This window comes from Eschrichtius robustus, chromosome 3 (genome assembly GCF_028021215.1).
Source record: "Eschrichtius robustus isolate mEscRob2 chromosome 3, mEscRob2.pri, whole genome shotgun sequence".
Classification (NCBI taxonomy): domain Eukaryota; kingdom Metazoa; phylum Chordata; class Mammalia; order Artiodactyla; family Eschrichtiidae; genus Eschrichtius; species Eschrichtius robustus.
In genome coordinates, this window is record NC_090826.1 from 96283291 (window position 1) to 96305550 (window position 22260).

The window sequence follows — 22260 nt, forward strand, 5'->3', positions numbered from 1 at the left end:
ACATTCTGAAGGGAACCCGCGCCCCTGGGTGGCAGCCGGGCCACCCCAGCCCCTCTCCTTTCCCTGGACTCTGGCCGTGCGCTGCAGCCCGGGTGTTTGCTCAGTTCGCTGACCCAAAAGTGCTTCATTTCCCTGCCCGCCCCATGCTGGGGAAGGCCAGTCACGTGTTAAGTTGCGCTTCTTTGCTATTGTGCGGGTGGGACAGGGAGGAAGAGGACAGATGGGGCTGGCCCGGTTGCCCCGTGCTGTCTCCAGCCCAGGTCTCCAGTCTGGGTTCCAGTGTCCACTCGCCCTCCTCTGAGACCAGACAAACCCCACTGACCTGCTGTGGCCTCTGAGACATGTTCTATTTTTATCCCCTTCTTGGAATTGGCTCTCTTCTTCGAAGGACCAGGTCCCTGTTCCTCTTTCTCCCCCTCACCACCCAGCTCCCTGCGAAGAGAGAGTTAATATATATTTTTTATTTATTTGCTTTTTGTGTTGGGATGGGTCCAGTCCCAGGGGGTCTGATGTGGCCATCAGTTAGGTCGGGTGTGTACCCAGCAGTCCTGGCGAGGGGGCCTCAGGCCCTTCCCCTTGCTCCAGGCTGTCATCTCCCCACCTCTCCTCTCCCTCCTCAGTTTTGCCAACTGCTGTTCACCTGAGTCACCATTTATGCTGAGCATGTATTCCAGACTTGTCACCCATTTTCCTCTGGAGCAGGTGGCTAGAAAAAGAGGCTATGAGTAGAAAAAGTGTTCCTATTTCTCATTTGTAAGGCTGGTCTCTGGCTTTTCTGCCATGGATTCTTCCCCTGGCCTCTCCCCTCAGCAATTCCTGCAAAGGGTTAAAAACTTAACTGGTTTTTACTACTGATGACTTGACTTAAAAAAATACAAAGATGCTGGATGCTAACTTGATACTAACCATCTGATTGTACAGTTTGATTGTAACTGTAAATATGGTAGCATTTTGTGCTTTGTTTTTTCAGTTCCCCATGCTACTGAATAAAACTAGTCCTGTGCGGGCTGAGCACTGTCATCCTGTCCTCCTGTGTGGGGCCCTTTCCTTCCAGAGGGGGGAGGCCTGGTCTCTGGAAAACACGAGCAGGCAGGGCCCTGCAAGGGCCAGGTCAGGGGACTCAGATATCCTCTCGACACCCCCAGCAGTGTCCCCCAAATAGCCTCAGTACTGAGCCCACATCCTGGCATTTCCAACGAAGATGTGGCTGTTAGCAGGAAAGTATGCTTCTCACCAGGACAGGAGGGACTTGTATGGCTGGAGAGGCTGCACAGAGCAGGCAGGATTCCAGCCCAGCCCCTTAGGGCTGAGTCCCGTCCTGGGAGCAGAATTCAGGAGGCAGGGAGGGCTGAGAGGCTGGTGGGAATTGAAAGGTGCTCAGTGACTAGGTACATCCTAACTTCATTCCTCTGGGCGGTCTCGTGTTTTTCCCCTGTTGGAAACGAAGCAAGTACTCATACTCTAGCCAGCTGTGTGCTCTGCCACATTACTTCTGTTCCCAAGTTTTGTGTTTTTCGAAGGTCTGTTCAACAAACTAGATAGGGAGTTCACATGGGGGCCATAGAGGGGAGTTGTTAAGAACACAAACCCTGGAACCAGACTGAGTGACTTAATCTCTCTGAGCCTTAGTTTCCCTGCCTGCAAAATGAGGATGATAATGGTTTGTGCCTAACTGAGCTTTTATGAGAATTAAATGAGTTGACACATGTTAGTGCTTAGAACAGTTCACAGTGCATAGTAAGAGACCAAGAAACCCTGGCTTCCTTCCCTGGTGCTACTGGGTGGGGGGCGTGAAGGTAGAGTGCATAAAGAGAAAAAACAGAAAGCTCGACCCAAACGGAAGGAAGTAAGCAGGTAGTGAACTAGAAGGGCAGCCGTGGAGGGCAGGCCTCCTCCCCCGCGGACGCTGCCTCCTGAACGTTGCTTAAGCAGATCTGCAGTGGGACTGGAGGGGCAGTTAACGAAACCCTAGACTGACTTAGAGGGCGAAAGGAACATGCCTTGCCTTGTCCTCTTCGGCCACCAGGTGGCAACAGCACGCGGGTCTGCTGCTTGTTTTGCCTCGGAGGACCCACCGGGGCCTGGCTCACATGCAGGCCACATGAACATGCCATCTGCTGGCCACACCTAAGCGTGTGCCCGGGCTTGCCTTCTGTCAGACACCAGTGCAGGACGCGGTCGGGAGACGCACCTGAGGTCTTCTTGCCCCTGCCAAATTTTCTCCAGAGCCAGACACTCAGTGTCTGTCTCCACACACCCTCCCCCAACTCAATGCTTGGAATCCCAGAAGCTCAGGGAAAGGTGAAAGTGTAGGCAGCTGTCACTGTGATATAGGTGAATGTGTTAAATGAACCTTAAGATCAGCCATAAAAAGAAGAAAGCCACGGGGGGCCCCTGGCCCAGGAACAAGGGAAGGGCCTTTTAGTGCCTCAGAAGGGGGCCTATGGGCATGTAAACCTGGGGGGCGGGGCACCAGCTGGAACTCACTCCCTTGGCCCAGTTGCCTGCTGACTTCCTTAAGTCAGGGCCTGGCCTCCAAGAAGGAAAGTCCTGTCAAAACTCATAAGGAATTGGGCTGGTTCTGGCATTTCCAAGAATCGAAGGCTGTGAGAAAAGGGGACCCGTAGTTAATCTGTTAAATGAATCTTTTGTCATTCATTTAACAAACACCCCCCATCTTGCAGTCAAATATTTTTTCAATAAATGAATAGAACTCTCCACCACATACAAATCACAACATTAGGCACTGCAGAGGTTTATAAATCCTGGCACCAGCCCTCAAGTCTAGTAGGGGAAAGAAGAGGAGAACACCAACAATTCTAAAGACGTAAGGCAGAACATAACAAGGTGTTCAGGCATCTTCTGCCTGAGGCAATCAGCAAACCTGAACACCGGGGTACCCACCCGAGGGCCCCCTCATCCCATAAGTACAGCAAACAAGATGCTGAATTCCTAGGAGTATCCATTCTCTTGCCAGGAAAGGACACCCACGTTTAGAATATAAATAATAATTTACCAAGACCCTGGTTTGATAGCCTCACATACTGTGAATTAAACCCTTCTTAAGTTGATCTGGACCTTCTAATAACATATGAAGCCTGGAAATGACTAGAAAAAGGCAGCCTGTTCCCATCGAATGCCAACAAGGGGGCTAGTCATAGCTTGATTGGCTGGAATCTCAAGGGCCTAGGGCCTATTCAGACCCCTGCCTGGGAAGCCCATCCTGGCTCCCTCATTGGAATTACACAGGAGTTTACTCCAAATCTGTTAGAAATTGGAGGAGGATTTATTTTCACATGTATACAGAATATAAAAATATACTCATTTCATTTTAGAAAAATGCAGACCAATGGAGTAAGCTTATCATAAACTGGCCTGTTAGGAGTCATAGAATCCACAGGAAACAAGTTCTGGAGACCAGATGCCTGCCTCTGCCTCTCCAAACAGGCCTGAGTCCAGTAGAGGATGTTATTCAGGAGGACTGCTCCTTGGAGAGCAGGGAGGTTAGCTACAGAGGCCATTCACATGTAAATGTCCAGCGAACCAAAGCCTGGGATGAAAATCAAACTCTGTGGAGCTGGACACAAGAGCGGGGGTGGATGAGGACAAACCACTCTCGAGCATTTCTTATTTTCTGTCTAACTTCACCACTGGGAGGCAACCTCTTTTTCCTAACTTGTTTCAACTGAGAGTTTGATTCCCCTCCAGCTCAACCCTAATCCACCCTATCTCCCATGGTCTCTACTCCTGGGGCACCAGCCACGGTGGCATCTCTTCCTTCTATCCCTGGGCCAGAATCTGCTGGAGTCAGGCCTGCCTCCAAGGAGAGGGCTTGGGAAGCTGATTACAGAGGTGAGTCCAGGCAGTGACTATAGTGGTTTGCTACTGAATTCTTGCTTGCTGTCCTGATCTCTTTACCTAAAGAGACAGAAGAAGGAACTGCTTTAAATTGCCCTTCTTTCACAAGCCCATTTGTCACCAGCTGAGTTCAAGTTCCTCAGGGTAGGAAGAAGTGGGACTCCCTGCCCCTCCAGGCGCCCCTCCTCATCCCCATCAAGGGAGAAAGAGACAGCATCTCAACCTTTCTTACCTGGTAGGTCCTGGGACTGCAACTTTCCTGGGAGGTTGCAGACTGCTGCGACCGGCACCAGTGATGGGAAGATTTGGTCGCTGAGAAACAGGAACTTGATGGGTGTTAACAAAAGACATGAGTTAGCAGAAGGTTCAAGTGACCTTCTCAAAAAGAAATACTGGATGAAGGCGGAGTGAGTTTGGGATTAGTGCCTTTCTTCCCACCCAAGATAAAAAACATAAGGTATTTGAAAACTGAGGTTCAAACTCTGCCCAGGCCCACATTCTCTCCTTAACTCAGCCTCCCCATCTTCAAACAGAGCTGTAATGAGGGTAGAGGAAAGTCACTGCTACCAACTCTGGGAGGGTGCTGGGCAGGGGTAGGTGTTCTTCCTCCTGATTTCTTATCCTTATGGCCATTCTTCTCACCTCTGTGCCCTGCGGCACTTGGTCTTGGAAGTCCTTTCCGAGCTGGCAGGGAATCTGGAGGAAGGGCACCTTTGCTGGATGGTACACTCTGGCTGGTGAGTGGCATCCTGCTGGCAGGCCTGGGAATGGCCGACGGAACAGGCAGTCGACTGGAAGGTTTAGCAGCTGCTCCCTGCGGCCGAGACAGGCGCTGAGAGTTGCTGGTAGAAGGCTGTGCAGCCAAGACTGGTCTGACGGAGGTAGGTGGGCCTGGTGGAGAGGAGCAGAGGAATTTTAGGGTCAGCTCCGCATCCTCCCTCCTCCCATTCACCCACAGCTTTGCTGCCCAGGTCTTCTCACTTGCTGTTGCTCTCCCACTGGGACCGGCTTTCCCCCGGACTGGAGGAGTTGATCGGGCAAGAGGAGAAGATGCTGGGCTTTTGGATGCAGGGAACAGATTGCAAGTGGGCGACTCCTGAAACACAAAGAGAGGGGGAAAAAAAAGGACTAGAATGGAAAAAGAATCTGTTCTGCTGGCTGATTAAGGGACAGAGGTGGAGAGCTGCCTAGATCCCAGTAAGAGCAGAAGTTTGCTGCCAACATCATCATCATCATCAACAATGCCATTTATTGAGAGCTTACTATAAGCATTATAGAGTTCACGCACAGATGCGGTGGTAAGTGCTTTGCTTATGGTACCTCGTTTAATTCCAACAATCCTATGAGGTAGAATTTGACTATCTCTATTTTACCAACAAGGAAACTGCTCTACGCCTGTACTGAGTCAGGCACAGTGTCGGGGGCACACATCTAACCCAAACCCTCTACACTCACCCTCTTCATGCTGGAGGGCCTCTTTCCAGATGTTGCCCGAAGAGCCCTGACTGACAGCTTCCTATCGCTGCTCCGGAGTCGGGGTGTCAGGCTGCTTGGGGAGGGGGTGCTCCGAGCCAAAGAGCTCACGGTGGGCAGCAGGTCTCGGACAGGACTGTCCTTGAGCACAAAGGTCTCCCGCCGAGGGCTGGGCTTCACCCTTCGAGGCCCCGGGCCCTCACCGGTGTTCTCCCGCTCCTGCAGGGCACACTGTTCCAGATGAGTTGCCAGCCGGTTGGCTTCACTGAGGATTTCTTCCAGCTTCTCTGGGCTGAGGGGGCCTAAGCTGAGCCTCAGACTCTGGGGGGCAGGGGCCACTGCATTTGGGTCACTTCGATGGGAGAGACCTCGTCGGAGGGGTTTCTCCGGAGTCACCGACACTGCTGTATCTTCTTCCTCTCGACTGAGAAAGAAAACAAATCAGGCACCATGCCCACATGGAAGAGAGCAGGAGACTACAAGGGAGACTGGGCAAAACCCCCACTACAGAGCCAGGAACACAACCCCAAACCCTGATACCCGTGCTGGCTGTGAGATCTAAGTGATGAGGCAGCCGGTTCTAGGAGGCCTTCAGCACTTACTGACATGGGAAATTATGCCAGGATGAACATGAAGCAAATCCACTTACCCTTCTTCTTAACACCCTGAAATCTCGTTCCAGCTTATCCCTCCTCCCCTCCCACAGTAGTGTCATAGGGGGCGAAGTCAACCAGCCACCCAGAAGCCCCAGTGCACCCAACCTTGCTAAATTACCAATCCAGACCTGAGACCAATAATTCAGCAGTGAGGGGTTAGAGACAACCATTGTTGGAGGAAGGTAAGTAGGATAAAGAGTCTACTACCTGTCAGATGGTGACAGCCCCCCAAAGTCCAAGGTCTCATCTGCTATAAACTTTACATCTGTAGGGGAAGAAAGAAGGAATGCCAGCCTTTGGTCCCTAACACGGCTCTCAATCACAGGGCCTCATTCTTCCCTCCAGCGTTTCCTTACCTTCTTCTAAATCTTCCATGTTCCAGCCAGCAGGAGCAAAAGTCAGCTTAGACCCCGGAGCTGGAGAGAAAATATACCTTTCCTCAGGTCTCCATCCTGCCCAAGGCCTCCCAGCTAGACTCAGGGTGCAAGCCAGGGGCTGGGAGTCACGCTGGAGGTGAAGCAGGCGTCCCAGCAGCAGCACCTGCCCCTGTTACTGAGGTACTGTTACCTGCGGGGCAAGTGCCGACAGATGCCCCCATTCTCCCATCTCCTTCCGCACATTGGCCCCCGCCCCCCTGCGACCCGACCTCTTCTCGCTGGGGCGGTCTACGCGCCCCATCCTCCTCCCCGCCACCACCCTCTGGGTTCTTCCTCTCCCCAAGCCACCTTTCTACTCCCCGCGGCACCACGCCCACACCACACCTCCACGCCACCCTCAGTTTTCACTTTCTGACTCGCCTCACCTCCCGCGGAAGGTGTTTTCCTCCCACAACCTAGTCCCGGGAACCCGCTCCGAGGGGGCGGGGCTCCTTTCGAATCTCTCAGGCCCCACCCACTCCTACCACACGCGCTCAATGATTGGTGAAGGCCAGCATCCCCCGCCCTTGTGGGGCGGGGCGGTGGAGGGGTAGCCCGCCGGAAGTCCGCAGGTGGGGGCCGAGGGGAAAGCCGTTCCAAGAAAGGCTCCATTTGGAGGGCTGAGGCTAGGAGGCCGCGAGCGCGCTTGCTTGCCCGGGAGACCTTGTTCGGTGTCCCTCCCGGAGCTGGGCCTGCGAGGGGCGGGACCTCGCGGCGGCGCGCGAGGGAACGGGCCAATGAGTGAGAGCTTCGCGCCCTGCCACCCCCCCCCCCCCTTCCCCGCCCCCTCCTTCTCGTGCGGGGCAGAGCTGAGCTTTGACACCCCTTGCGGCCGTCGGCCCTAGAACTAACGCTCTGCCTGAGGAAATTCGTTTTCTTGGGCGCACTCGGCTCACTCCATTCGGAAGCGCACTGTTAGCCTGATCCCTCAGGTTTATTCACGGAAGCAACTAAACATTTATATTTTAGGTATATTGAGGTTCCCCAAGACGTACATCTTCCATCGGCTTTTTAGGCGAGAACATTCGGAACCTGAGGCATCCAAGGTGTGAAGAAAACAATGGGCTTTTCAGACAAGGAGATTTGGGTTCAGATTCAACCGTGGCTCCTCTGTTGACAAGTATATTGAGTATCTTTGACCTCTCTGAGCTTATGTTTGACCCCTCGCTTATCTAAGAGGATCGTGACCGTCACAGTACATGGTTAGGAGGATAATTATGAACATCAAGTTTTATACCGTGTGCCTTCCTCTAAATTGAAAGCTGTGGTGTAAAAAGCTTAAGCCTACTTATTAGGGATTTTCTTTGTTGTTTCCAAGGGTTGCCTGTGAATAGACTGGGCCAGCAGTTAACAGAGCTTCTCAGAAATATTCTAAAATTTTTAAGTTAAAAGTCCCGAAAAGAACGGTTGAAGAGCTTCCCCGTAAACAAAGAGCCTAAGCTTTTAGTCTCCAGAGTTTATGACCATTATTTTGGCGGTTTATAGGCTTTTTGTTTACTTCCTAGTTTTTAGTTGTGAAGTTGAGGTGGTGAGGTTGGCAGGAGTGAGATGTTACAGTAATAAATGCCACAGGGAGCGAAGGAGCCTTGGAATTTAGTGGTGTGATAAGGGAGAGGGTGGGGAGACCCAGGACTTGCAAGCTTATGTGAGGAAGAGCCGAGAGAAGAGGATTGCCTCTTTTTCCGTAGGTTTCCTGGTGACACTGGAATTTTAGTTGCTTTGCAGGTTTCAGATTCTTTGGAGGTAAGAAAACCGGAGCCAGTAGCTTTCCTCTCTTCAGGCAGGTAGTGGAGATCAGAGGGAAAGAAGCTGTTAATTAACTGCATTCCGTCTTCCCCTAGGAGCAGCCTGAGTAGGGAAATTCTTCAGCCACTTTCAGGTAAGTGGAAGAGGCAGTTTTAGCAAGCTGGAAGTTAATTTCTCCTAAGGAAGCTCATCTCCAATTTTCTGTCACCAAATTATGATTTTGAAAGCTGTTGAAGAAAAAAAGCAATGGATCTGCTTTCTCTTCCATCAGAATGACAACAAAGCCAGAAAATACAGATTTCAGGCACAAGAATTCTTCACTCAGCGTAAGGCCACTAATCTGGGAAATAATGTGTCCCCCTCAGCTCAACTCCAAAATGGTATGTATGAATAAGAGTTAAAGATTTTGGGTAAATTATGAAGAAATGAATTAATGAAGAAATTATACCCCCTCCCAGGCACATGGTAAGCCTTAGTTGAGAAGGTACTTTGAGCATAGTGTTGAGTGCATAAATGAAAAACTTAAGGATTCCGGTGCAGTTCTCCTTGAATGCAGGGAAGCCTCTTGGTCACTGTGTACGTGACTGGCTGGCTCGGGACCCTGGCCCCTGCTCCCTGATGGCCCTCTCCACATTCTCAGCAGGGGTTCCGCAAGTGCATTAGACCCTACAAATGATTTGTGTGACTATTTTCTCAGTTTTCCCAAGGATGCTACATAACTAGTAACATTCTAGATGCATAGGAAGAAGTTAATTTATGACATACAATGAATGCCTTGGGGCACTGGGACTTAATTCTCATAGAACTCCAGTTGAGAAAGGCTGGAATAGATACTTGGCCTCAACTGAAAATAGGCCTTTGGTCTGAACAGAAAAGCTCTTCTTCACACTCAGCCAAACCATATCCACTTCCTCCTCAAAACCTTGCCTTATATTTACTGCCTCCCAGAAATCTTTTCTTTCTTAAACCCATGATTCCAACCCAGACCCAAACAGTGGGGGTCCCTGGGTGAAAGAGATGAGAGGAAATAGGGAAGGCCTGAAGTCAAACAGACGTGATTCAAATCTTAGAACTTCTACTTTCCAGCTACATAACTTGGGCTTCAACTCACTCATTTGTAAAGTGAAGATTAAAAGAGATAAAGCCTGATGTTCGGTGCCTGATGCGTAGAAGGCTGTTTCAGTTCTGTATTATTGTGTAACAAACCACCCAATATTTAGTGGTTTGAAACAACAGCAACTATTCATCTGCTCATGATTTTACAGTTTGGGCAGGGCTGTGCAAGGACAGCCTGTCTCTACATGAGGAGTAGATTGGGTTTGACTAGGGTTGAGGGGTCCAAGGTAGCCACACATGTCTAGGGCTGTGGTGCTGGCTGTCCGCTGGGATGCTTGGTTGTCCTCCACGTGGCCTCCCATAATTCAGTAATCTATCCTGAGATCCTTTACATGGGAGCTGACTTCCAAAAGCAAAAGCAGAGACTAGCAGACCTCTCAACTGGCATAGCATCACCTCCACTACATTCTTTTGGTCAAAGCAGGGCACATGGTCAGCCAGATTCAAGGGGGGAGAAAAAGACTCCAACTCTTGGTGGAAAGAGCACCATGACCATTCCAGGATGGGAGGAATTGTTGCTATCTTTTGCAGATTCCATCACAGAATGCCTTCAGTATCTTATTTGTTACAGAAATGAAAACATGTAAGCAAGAGCACATCACTTTTATTCTTTCCCCAGGGCTTAATGAGACGCTGCACTGGTTTCTTCACTATCTCCCAGCCCTCACATCTTAATGCTCTGTCTTTAATTAGCTATGTGTGTATTTATGTGTCCTGCTGTCTGTGTCTCTGTGATAGATGTGCATCCTGTTTTCCAACTTATACTAGAAAGCATAGAGAGGAAGAGAGCAGGTCATCTTGAGTATCCCTTTGAGCACCTAGTACTGTATAGAGTTGTCATAGACTGTCTAGAGAAAAGGACAGTGTTCGGAACCTCTGTGGAAGAGAATGTAGTTATGGGAAGAGAAAGAGGAGTCTGGGGGTCCGCAGATTCCATACAGTCTGGCTAAAGGATTCCAACTTTCTCAATGGTTTTCTATATAGAAAGGCTCAAACAGATGGACACTTATGCAGCGAGGATCCACACCTTTATTTAGATTAGTCCAAACAGACACTATGCTGGAGCTCCTTAAGAGCACAGTCTCGCCACAGGCTTCCTGGAGGCACAGAAAAGAGAGGGTATGTTGTGGCCATGACGGCAAACAGCGAGAGCTCATCCAGGCTGCTGAGGTGACCTCCTTTCATGGTCCCTGGGTCCTGTGCTCTGAAATCTGTATTTACCCTGCTTCGTTGCTGGCACTGACTGGGAGAGATGGAAAAGGGCACTAAGAGTAACAAGGATAACACCAACACAACATGACATTAACCTTAACCTTAACCTTAATGCAGAGAGGGAATTGAGGGATGGCGAGAGAACTGGCTGTGCAAGCCAGCTGGCAGAGAGAGATCTCCTGAGAAGCTTGTACTTTTAATGCATCCCTCAAGGTTTTCATTTGCTAAAGATCAGTGAGAGGCTTAAGTAAATGGCTTCTGGGATGGAATTCATTCTTGGGTTTCATTGGCCAGGAGCTGCAAGTCAGAGGAGATGTTGGGAACCAGTTCTCTTTAATTCTCTCATGAGCTTCCTTTTCACCCCACTCATCAGTGTGTACACAACATTTCTGCTGTGAATGATTTAGAGTCTGAAGGAGTTATCAAATTCTAAATGATGGTCTGAGTTGCCCTTTGCCAGTAACGTGCTGCTTGGGACCACATCCCCACATGTTCAGTTATTGTTGACATATAATGATAACAGTGGTTTTCTTCTCTTGGAAGGGAAGGAATCCAAAATCTTCAAAGTAAAAAGGAAGCAAACTCATCTGGTTTTCACCATGCTTAAGATACTGAGGTAGAAACACTTAATTGATAGGAACATCTTCCTCTCTCTTTTTCTGCCATGTGGTGGTGGTGGTGACCTCGGCCATCCTCCACTCCTGATTGTTTTCCTTGACACCTTTTCTTACAGCACCTGCTCACTCCCTCCCACAAAACCCCCTTACAATTAGGTAGATGCTATCACTCTTCTTCAGAGGACCGCTAGGTTTAATTCCTGTCATCAACTTGAGGAGTACAGATAGATAGAGGATGTGACAAAAGTAGACCTCATCTCTGGTAAATTCCCTCCACAGGGATGATAGTATTCACTTACAAGAAAAAAAGTGGTTAAAAGAAAAGTGGTTGCCAGTGAGTGTATGGTTGAAAGGCTCAGGAATACATATCTGTCTCAGACTCAACAACACTAGCCATAAACATGAAATACTCCATTCAGATCCCCTGTCCCTCTTTCCTTACCTTCCTCAGAGTTGCCCATGTCCGCTTAGGGTGCCTCAATCAGGAGCTGCAAAATTCAGACATCTCTCCGTGTTAACATCTCAGAAATCTCTGGGAAACCTTTCAGAGCATCGAGAAGGGATATACTTCCAGGTTTGGGGGGAGTCCATGGTGCTAATTAGGAGTCTATGCGGAGGGAAGAATAGGACATGTAATGGCCCATTCATTCCTGAGTCATGCTGCACATGCTTAGAAAGTGCCCACTGTGTGTCAGAAACTGGGCTGGACACTGGGGGACAAAGGCGAATAAGATGGTCCCTGCCCTCACAGTGCTCACAGTTTATGGGGAAACAGATCAGTAAATAGATAATTATAAAACAATATTTTAAGTGCCGTGATGGCAATCTGAGCAAGGGGACAGGAATGGATAAATGAATGAATACCTTAAAAGCGGTAGAGAGGATGTGCAGTATTCCCTTTTAACCAACTAGAGACGAAAGTCCTCTGGTTTGTTTAAAAGCCCAATAAAAAGCTACAGCTTTCCTGGATTGAGTCAGATTGTATAGTTTAATGAAAAATGATCTGGGTGAGGTCCAGCAGACTTGGCCTCTTTTCCACCATAGCACCAACTCCTCAATTAACCAGCACTGGAAATCGCAGGTAAACTGATCAGTCACCTCCCTGCACTTCAGGTTTCTCCTTTGCAAAGTGGAAATAGTGATTCTTCCTATATTACAGAATTATGATGGAGAGAAATGAGGAGTGGATGATAAAAATGGCTCCTCAAATACATCCTGATGATGACAGTGATGAGAAGGCCTGAAGGGGAAGCAACCCGAGCCCTTCTCCATCGAGGCTTGTGTCTCTGCCCTCGACTTTCCCACCTGTGGAGAGAGGAGGTGATTGCACCCTAAGGTAGGAGTTCTGCCCTTACCTTTCACATCCACCCGACAGTCCACTGACGCCTCCCCCAGGGGGTTAACGGCCTTGCAGGTGTAGATGCCCCCGTCAAAGGGGCCAGGCTTGTGGATTTCTAGGGAGCAGATTCCCAGGTGAATGAGGGCTCTGTACTTGGGGTTGCCTTGGATATCCATCTTGTTCTTTAGCCAGATGGTCTTTGGCTGAAAGATAAAGATGAGGGGGGTGAGTCAGGAGCAACCAACAGGACTCCAACCCCCCTGCCAGAGAGACAGCTTTGAATCTCGTGCCCAATTGCCAGCAGGTCATTAAGTGATATCTTCATATATGAGGAACAAACACTAAAAGCAAAACTGGAAACATTATCCACATCAGCCTGTCTTGGACACCAGTGCCCTGAGTGTTCCTACGTAATGTGCTGTGGAAGAGGCAGATGATGGTGACGGGAGCAAATGTTTTGGTTAGAATGTTCTTCGACACAGCTAAGGTTAGCGCAGAAGCAGGAAGCAGCACAGCCACCCACAGACCTCCCTGCTCACCTTGGGGTAGGCATGGACGCAGCAGAAGAGCTGGGTGTCACAGCCAATGACTGTAGTGCAGTCTGCCAGAGGCTGGCTGAACTTCGGGGCTTCTGAGAAATCTCACTGGACAAACCCCTCGGTCTTGTAAACAGTAGCTGAGGGGACCAAGAAGGGCCTTGCTGTAGTGCCTGAGAGCCCCATCCCTCTTCAACTCTTTCTCCTTAACTCTTCCCAGCTCCGAGTCTCGGTGCCTTACCTGCTCTCTGGATGTGGGCCAGGTCAGCAGTGACAGAGGCTGTCTGGCTGAGCCCACACTGGTTCTCAGCAAAGACTCGAAGTGCATAGGAGTTGCCGACAATGAGGTTGGAGACTGTGCAGCTGGCGCGGTGATGGCGCTCCAGCGCCGTGAGCCACAGCTGTGGGGCCCCGGAAGATGCCCGGAATGAAACCCCTGTTTTGGCAACTCACTCCGCCCCAGCCTACTGCGTGGAGCTGCCAGAGCCCCATTCCAGAATGTGCTGTTCCTCCCTCCCTCCCTCCATCCCAGCTAGGCCTCACCCCAGATTTGGTGTCAGCCTTCTGCACCGTGTACCCCAGGAGTGCGTTCCCGTGTCTTGGGGCGGAGTCCACTCCAGGGTAGCGCTGGAGCCCCAGACATCCACCAACTTGATACTCTGAGGAGAGCCTGGCCTCTCTGAAAGGGCCAAGCATGGCAGCGGGCATGGCACGCCTCACACGCCAGGACATCACTCCAGGAGGGGCCCCTCCGCTTCTGCTCGGCCACCCCTCCCTTCACCCACCACTGCGTCCCACAGCCCCGCTTCCCCGGCTCTCTGTGCTGATTCCTCTTCAGGCTGGGGTGGGAGCCCCCGAGGACCACGTCGTCTCCCATTCCCCCAACTGTACCGATCACCAGGGTGTCAATGGTGGCGGTGGCTTCCAGCCCGCCCAGCTGCACACGGAGCTGGTAGTGACCCGAGTCAGCACGCTGGGCCTCTCGGATGAAGAGGATGGAGTCCCGCTCCCCATTCCACATGCTCACATGACTGGCGTCCAAGGCACAGCCGTCATGCGTGCAGATGGCTTGAGGTTGGGGTTTGCCCTGAGAAATGGGGAGAAGGCTGTGAGCTGCCCCGAGAGGCCTCTTGCCCCTCCCAGCTGCAACAGGGGTCAGATCCACTAGGTCCACGTGGTGACTTGACTCGCAGCTGCAAATTCCTTGAGTGAGAGGTTGGTGGACTGTCCCAGCGGACTTCCATCTCTCAACAACAGCCTCAGGATCATGGGAAAGGGGGATGGCTTTGAGTCTCCCCACCTCTGAGAGTCTAGGTCATGGACACTCAGGGCAGCTGGGACTAAAAATAGCTGCCCAAACTCCTGAGAGCCCTCCAAACTGAGAGCTCCCAGACCCCTGCTGACTGAAGAGCATGGATTAGCCTCATATCATCACCTGGGCATGCCCGACCTGACCTGACCCCAACACCCCACAGGAGTGCTGATGGAAGGGCTGTTTGGCCTCACACTTGGTGACATGCCCCTTCCATTCAAGGCTAGGACGACTGTCCCACTGCTAGCAGGACTCTTGTTTTTTGTTTCCAAATCAAAACCCTGGCCTGGCCCCAGTCATGGACTCAACGTGGGGCTGGCATGATCACCTGGAACGGGATTAGTAGATTCAGAGTGTCTCCAACCTTCCGGATGTAGGTCTGCCTCAGGGCCTGATGATCAGGGCCCAGATCTTGGGGTGCTCTGAGTGATGGAAAGAGAGAGAACAGGGGGTGGTGAGCCTTCCTGGGGGGAAGAGGAGAGTTTAGAGGAAGTAGAAGTGGATGCTGCATCTAGCTGTGCTCCATGGCCAGGTGACCCAGGCAACACTCAGCAAATTAAGCCCTCTCTCGGGGAATGGGAAGATAGCTCCCATTGTCTCACTGGGATTTAGGGATAAGCAACCAGCTGTGGGATCCTCTAGAGAGAGTTAAAGTCTCCGCAGAAAGAGCACTGAAGCGCGAGCCTGACACCTACTTCTTTTAATTGGTAACTCTCCACCATTGACTTTTCATCAACTGAGATTTCTTTTTTGTGTGTGCACAGACCAGTCCACTCCGAGTGGTCTGTCTTTCCACTCCTTTTCTACATTTGTCCTCAACAACACTCCTTTTATCAAGGCCACTTTCAATGTCAATCCTGACCCCCAAGTGTCCGCCCCGCTCCCCAGTTTGGTGCCAGACCCAAGGAGAAAGCTTTATATTCTGCAGGCAGAGTCAACACCCTGGCCCCACCAGGACAGCACTGATGTCACTGCAGAGGGAGCTGGCGTCTGGTCCCTTCTCTGCAGAGCTGCCCTGTTCAGGGGCCTGCACGGTGTCTTCCAGTCTGTGGAGGATCACTTTGTACAGTCAGAATCTGGGAAAGATTAGGTCCACTGCTTACTCCCCCTTGATCTTCCAGGCGTGTTCCAGTGAGAAGAGAGATTAGATTATGTTTATTGGCTTCCAGGATGAAGACAGGAGATGCTCAGGAAAGTGCTGAGTGTAAGTTTGGGGAATGACCAGGTGTAACTTCCTCTCAGGATGCTTCCGGCAGCCTTGGCTGAGGAAGTGCAAACAACCCACCTGGGTTCCTTTGGGGTCCTGGCTGAAGTCTACTCCATTTTCCAGGCTTCTGGTGCTACTGCCTCCTCCTTTCTCAGGCAGAGACAGTCCCCCGCTGCTGTAGTCTTACAGGGAGTGTGACAGTCTCAGTTCCCACCAACTCCCCAGCCTCCCCGCTCCTTCATTCCTAGCAGTTGGAAGAACTCCACCCCAGCACACAACTGTGGCAAACAGCTCGATAGCAGATTCCGAACTTTTTGATAACACACATTTCCCTGTAAATACATCCCTGAACATTCACCCCAATGTATGTATGTTTACTTACAAATTGAACTGTTTAAAATGTACATTACATAATGCAGAATTTGAATGGTGAAATTGAAAATAAAATAAACGAAGGGTATACGAAGCTCTTCCTACACCTCAGTTTGTAGATCGTTGTTTAGAGACCAGGAACTTCCGTAGTCCGCCCCGATTAGCATCTCGAGATTACTTGGGCTTTGTGGATGAATATAGACAGAAATATTCAGTGCATGCTGTCCATTTTATTTACCTAGTTTCCTTTTTCACCGTGTGGCTTGCGTTTTAACCTGGGTTGTGCTGTCTTAGGCTGCGCCTCACCCCTCTACCCTGACAGAAGTGGGAACTGCGTGGTATGGGGCCTCCAGTGCTCTGAGCGCTGTCCTGCCTGTACGGCCCAGGGCCTGAGGCCTCAGCAAGGACTCAGCTCAGAGCCCAGGCAGCTGAATGACCCTGCTCGGCTGCCCTCTGTTCGACTTTGGCAGTTTGGGTGGAGGCGGGGCATGAAGAACAGAAGAAGTGTTGTGTGATGTGTTCCTCTCCTGTGGCTATCTTGGCAAGCGACCAAGGAGTTGAGAACAGGCGGATATGACTTCAGGGTTTTCTGCAAAAAGAGGGCGGCAATTGAAAAGGAGGGTCAAAACCTCATCTCGTTGGGCTTGGTTCCCCACTGCTGAGTGGGGACCTAACCCTTCACGCTTGCCGGGGAGAGGGCTGGGGAGAAGCCGGCTCTGCTGTCCCTTGCCCTGCCTACAGAACCTCTGAGTTAGGAAGGACCTTGGTGAGCACCCAGAGCAAGGAGAAGACTGGAAGGAAAGGGCTGGGAGAGAGAAACAGCTTTGCTGTTGACCTCACGGCCGGTTGTGAAGTCGTGCTGGCACGAGGACTCCCGTCTCCCCATCTAGGAATGTGTGTCTGAAGGACCGGTTCTCTGAGCATGACAGCATATCTGTCCACTTACCTGCCCTTCAGTGTCCACCTTCACACATCCACAGTCAAGCGAGGTGTTAATTGTACTGACCTTGGAGAAACATGGCTTTCCCTGACGCCCAAGGTCTTTCTTCTACTCACATGCCAGGAGGGATGTGAACCAAAGGCTACAGCCCTAAAGCAGAACCTCGGTTTTCTAAGACCAGGTCTGAGACAGCCGCAGTTTGTCTATGAGGTTTTCTCCCTTCATAGAGTCTTAGGTAAAAGACATTTTGAAAAGTCCTTTGAGAGCCCTTGGCTTCTGAGCTGTGTTGCTCTCAGCACTGAATTTCTCTCAGACAGAATACTGTCTTAAAAAGGAGTGGAGAAGGAAACTACTTAAAGTCTAGAGATCTCGATTTCTCTTGATTAGAAAATCCTTCCTAATTCTACCGAATTTCATCCTGCTGAGGTTTATGCCCATTTCCTTATTCTCTGCTCATGGGAAATAATTGTTCCCATCCTCTCATAACTTGGTTTCACATGGCTAAAGACTTTCTGCCAGCGATTCCCTAAGGACTGTGTAGTTCAGATTGATGGTATTAATTATGGCCCAGAGAATGAAGGAACAAGATAGACACATTGAAAGAGTGGAGGAGTGTGTGTGTGTGTGTGTGTGAGTATGCAAGACTGCGAGTACATGAGCGTGTGTGCACACACATGCACAGGCCTGTGTGAGTGAACGGTTAGCAAAAGAGGGCAAATGCACAAGGCAAGCTATGGCTCCCAAAAAACCCCAGAGATTTCCAGGGATCCACAAAGTACCAGCATTTCTTGCAGAAACATTAGCAGATGCATAGGGTGTGGCCTTGACCTTATTAGAAACTTGTCTGGAGGAGTGTGGTGGGAAAGAAATGTGGTGACTTCAAAAAAACCCCCAAAAAACCTTGTGAAGGACAAGAGTGTCACCTCCTTGAAGGCCATGAAACTAAGATCAGAAAAAATAAAGGAACATAGAAATAGGCAACACTTCTCTGAGGAAAAGACTCCATCACCCTCTCCCCTTGTGGCAGTCTCCCCCTCATGCTGATGACGGTAGCCCTGGCTCAGTGTCACTTTCTCCAACACTTCTCCAATCATGATTCCTGATCATCTCAACACCCAGACTTCCAGTTCCCGCAGGGCCGCTCCCAGCCTTACCTGCCACTCCTCCAATGAGTCCGTCCTCCCCTGCTTCAGCCCATGGTTCCTTTGGTCATTGTCTAGACCAATAACTATAGCCACTCTAGAATCTGAATTTCAAGCGTCCCACTCTCTCAGCACCACCTCCATGACAGGGATGGCTAATTGCTCACAACAATTTGTGCATATTATCTCTTCCATAGTATAGGGATCTCTGAGAAGGAGCTGCCCCACTTGCTGTATGACAATGAGACTAGTTCTTGCCAGTGAAATGTGAGTGGAAGTGATGAGAATCACTTCTGAGTCGAGGCTTTTAACGAATGAGTTCTCTATTTCCCGTCTACTAGCTGCATGCAGGTGATCACGGGGCCCTAAGGCACAAGATGGAAGAGGCCCGGGTCCCTGAATTAGTGCTGGAGAACTACCTGCTGAGTAGGAACGCTTGCTTTTAGTTGTTTTGCTAGTAAGGAATAAACATCTATTGTATTTGAGCCTTAAATTCTGAGGCCTGTTTTATCAACTCGCATAACCTAATGAACAGTCTCTATCCCTTCAGCTCCCTCCCTCTAAAGCTCCGCCAGCAGTGATCCTTCAGCCCACTGAGACCTCTGACCCAGTATCTTCCCACCCCTTCACTCTCCATCACCCCTCCATGTTATCACTTTCTTTCCCACCCAAATTAGATTCCATGGGTCATCGTTAGACTCACTCCCTTGCATACCCACTCAAAGCCCTAATCCTTTTCCACTTCCTAGCAATACCCAGCCCCAGTTAAATACACCCCCTCAGTGTCTGCATCCACACAGCCAAACATGACTGGGGAAAAATATTACAAAACTATGCTGACTTTAAATTGATGGCCATTGCCTCCAAATGGACCCTGGCAGATCTGCCAGACTTCCCTAATTCACTCAATCTCTTGTTCTCCTGGGTGACTGTTGTACACCCTCTTCTAAAACTTCCATACCTTCTCCTGAATCCTCATTCTCAGTTGACAATCTTGCTAGTGTCTAAAGCCTGCCTATAGCCTATTCTTTTATTTTTTTTTGAAAGGATGCTTTCTCGATCTGCAGATATAGCCTATTCTTAACTCAGCAGCCAGAAAAGTCTTAAAACCTACACCTGATCATGCCAGATCTCACCTAAAACCCTGCGCTGGCTGCCCATCTGTCTCAGGGTTGAAGCAGTGTTCACAATGGTCCTGCTACCTCTTTGACCCCAAACCTGCTCTTCTCTCCCTCACTCTGCTACAGCCACAGTGGCCCCAATCCATAACGCACACTCCTGCCTCAGGGCCTTTGCACTTACTGTTCTCTCTGTGGAAAACCTTCACTTTCAATATCTGCATGCATTGTTCTCTGGTCTCCTTTAAGTTGCTTCTCAAATCACCTTATTAACAAGACTTTCACTGAATATCCTGTTTGAAACAGCAAGTACACTTCCCACCCCAGCACTTTATACCCTCCTCTTTCTCTGCTTTATTTTTCAGCATAGCAGTTATCACTTTCTGATATTTTATATATTTTATTTGCTTGTTTATTATCTATCTCCTTACTAGAATGTAATCTCCACAAGGGAAGTTATTTTTGCCTATTTTGTGCATTTTTGTAACAGCGCCTGGCACATAATAGACACAAAGTACATATTTGTAGAAGGAAGAAAGAGGATAGGAAGGGACAGTAGGAGGGTGGGAGGGAGGAAGGAAGGATGGTCACTTCAAGGCTAGGGATTCAGCTTCCCAAGCCTGGAAGACACAGAACAGTCCAGATTGAAAGAGGACATAGGGTCAGTTGGAAGCAATCGAGCTGAGATCAGCAGATGGGCCCTCCTACTGGGTCTCAGGGTCCCGTCTTCTCCGTGTCAGGGTGCAGTCTGTCCCATGGCTCTCACTCTTTCGAAAGCTCCCTCTGGCCCCTGCCCAGCGTTGCCTCCAGGACACAGTGCCTTTGTGTAGTGTTGAGAGTGACAGAGGATGGTTTCCCAGTGCCAAACACCTACTTCTGCTTATTTAGCCATGGAGCAGTCTTTCTTGACTAAAAGCTCAGTGTCGGCCAGTTGCAGTTCATTTTAGTGTCACAAATATTTTGACGCCTGCTCTATTTCATGTGCACTCACATGCTAGCCACTGTGCCCTTCTATGTCCCATAGAGCTCCCCATAAGGAAGAGGAGGCGTTAAGAGGAAGGAAAAGTGCTTGGTGCTCACAGGGAACTTGGGGGCCATCTAGTCCAGCACCATAGCACCCCCCCTGAAGACCTCTGGTTAGGCTTCAGTGATTCTATGAACTCCCTGAACTTTGTTGAGTATTTTTCTTGGAGCAAGAATCCACAGCTTTCATCAGATTTTCCTAGGGATCCATATCCACCAAAGGGTTAAGAACTCTGATTTAGTTCAACCTCTCAATTTACAGATGAGAAAATAGAAGCCCAGAGGGGTGGATTGACTTGCCTTGGGTCACAGGACAGAGCTAGGGTTTGAACTCATGTCTTCTTTTCCCAACCGGATAACAGATGCAAACACTTTGCACCATGTCACAAGGAGTCCTTGCTGCTAGTGACCTCTGGGATGCCGGTGGGTTGAGTCGCTGGGTGCTGGTGGCCCTGAGGCCACACGCAAGATCAGGGGCCTTCAGGCCGCACTTGGGGGCTGTGGCCAGGGGCTGTCAGGAGGCAGGAGTGTGGGAGGGATGAGCGCCCTCCCCCAGGGTTTTGTGGAGACCAGTGGTCAGAGAGTCAGCAGTCCTGGCTCTTATTCTCCCTCTGCCTGTGACTTATTCCCTGGGCCTTTTGGGGAAGAAACTGGTTTTCTGCCTGAAGACCATTCCAGCCTAGAATGTTCCCCATAACTTCTGCTCTCTTTACCTGTTTTTCAGTGGGGCAAACTCGGTCGGCTCTCTGCCCCTGACATTCAAATAGCTTCTGAAGACCCAGCATCTTCCATCAGGATGATAAGAGGCAGCAAACTTTCCCTCCACAACCCTATTTGCAGGGAGAACTCAGTCTTTATCCCTGACTTGGAAATAATTTATTATCTATTCACGTCTTTATTTGGCCTCTTCCAAGGCACTTTGGATTATCTCAACAATCCTTTTGACTACCTTACCAGGTAAATACTATTACTTACCATTTTACAGAGAGGAAATTGAAACTGAGCAGTCCATTGACTTGGCCAAGGTCACGGAGCTGCTGGAGGTGGCCCTGGGAATTGAGTCTAGATGCTGTCTCCCTTTCCTACCTCTCCTTACCCAGGGATTCCACGGTGTCTCATTTGTGGTCTTTGCATCCTCTGCACTCAAGACTCCAAGGGGCCAGAAGTGGGGACTTTGCGCAGGGAACTGTCTTAAATGTTTCGTGCAGCCCCCGTAGCTGCTTCCACCGATTACCTCGCAGGAGAGGGGAAGAGCCAGGCTCCCGCCTTCCACTTCCGTCGGCTGAGCCAGGTGCAGTGGGAGCCACCCAGGGTAAATGTCACAGAGCTGGTAGCTACAAAGGCCTCAGCCAGGGGCAGTCTGGGAGGTGGGCAGCAGGGCTGCTGGCAGGGAACTCTGGGGCTGGAAGGGGCACCCACCACCTCCTAGCTCGAAAATGCCTTTATGCTGAGAGGCTCACAGAGACCACAGACAGGGAGCCAAATTCTTCTTCCGGATGGTCTCTGCTTCCGTGGAGCTCAGGCTCAAAGAGGCTAGGGTTTCCCGTGGGAGCCAGTGGAGATGTTGGGGTAGGTGGAGGACCCACGGCTCTACCGAGGGCGAGGCGGAGCGTCACATACTGTTCACCACTTAGCCTCCCGGTGGCTCTAAGCTTTTTGTTTCTTTCTTCTCCAAATCCAGATGGACACCATCTCACCCCCATTCCCTTCCTGACTGGCGTTGGTATATCAGGTCCCTGTGACAGACATATTTTAAAGGTAAAAATACAAACCTATCATTATTAGTCACTGTAAATTGCCACAAACATCATTCACTGACTTTTCAGGTAAAAAGCAAAAACCCAGCAGAGACATTTGAGCAGCAAGCGAGAATCCACCAAGGAAGGGGGTGGGGGCTCCAATGGATGCTCCCCCATCCTAAGTACCAATCCCATGAAACCATTTAGATCTGCAACACCTACGGAGGTGCAGTCAGGGCGGTAGCGCAGCCTCCCAACTCCCACCGCTCACTCCCCATCCCCATGGATCACCTTCTGTGGGGCGCAGGAGCTGGGGAATGGGGCTGACGGCCCCCCGCCGAGGTGAAGCCTGGGCTCCGTCAGCATCTCGGCTAGGCTGGCTTCTTTCACCTTTGGTGTGGATCCCAAGGCCACCTCCAGAGCTGTGGCTGCCTCCAT

At 50.3% G+C, this 22260-nt stretch overlaps 2 protein-coding genes across 5 annotated transcripts; both read right to left on the minus strand.

Annotated features, from left to right (window-relative positions):
- Nucleotides 1–2798: 2798 nt before the first annotated feature.
- On the minus strand, nt 2799–6969 carry PSRC1 (proline and serine rich coiled-coil 1). 4 transcript variants are annotated; one of them, XM_068538103.1, is made up of 8 exons: nt 6889–6969; nt 6344–6403; nt 6195–6252; nt 5314–5755; nt 4840–4954; nt 4501–4749; nt 4091–4184; nt 2799–3918 (listed from the first exon to the last, which is right to left on the minus strand). In XM_068538103.1, the coding sequence occupies exons 2-8, from the start codon at nt 6360–6362 to the stop codon at nt 3915–3917; spliced, it is 981 nt and encodes a 326-aa protein (XP_068394204.1). In that variant the 5' UTR covers nt 6363–6403; nt 6889–6969; the 3' UTR covers nt 2799–3914. The 4 variants fall into 4 exon arrangements, with proteins under 4 accessions (XP_068394204.1, XP_068394203.1, XP_068394206.1 ...); XM_068538102.1 differs by lacking the exon at nt 6889–6969 and adding an exon at nt 6790–6814; XM_068538105.1 differs by lacking the exon at nt 6889–6969 and adding an exon at nt 6790–6814 and having other exon boundaries at nt 4501–4619; nt 4811–4954.
- A 3610-nt stretch (nt 6970–10579) lies between these two features.
- Nucleotides 10580–22260, minus strand: MYBPHL (myosin binding protein H like). The gene is given in 11 exon segments (XM_068537557.1): nt 10580–10584; nt 12450–12636; nt 12973–13109; nt 13211–13370; nt 13513–13559; nt 13562–13648; nt 13861–14056; nt 14610–14678; nt 14681–14703; nt 22114–22189; nt 22192–22260. Coding segments are annotated over 11 exon segments (1056 nt in total).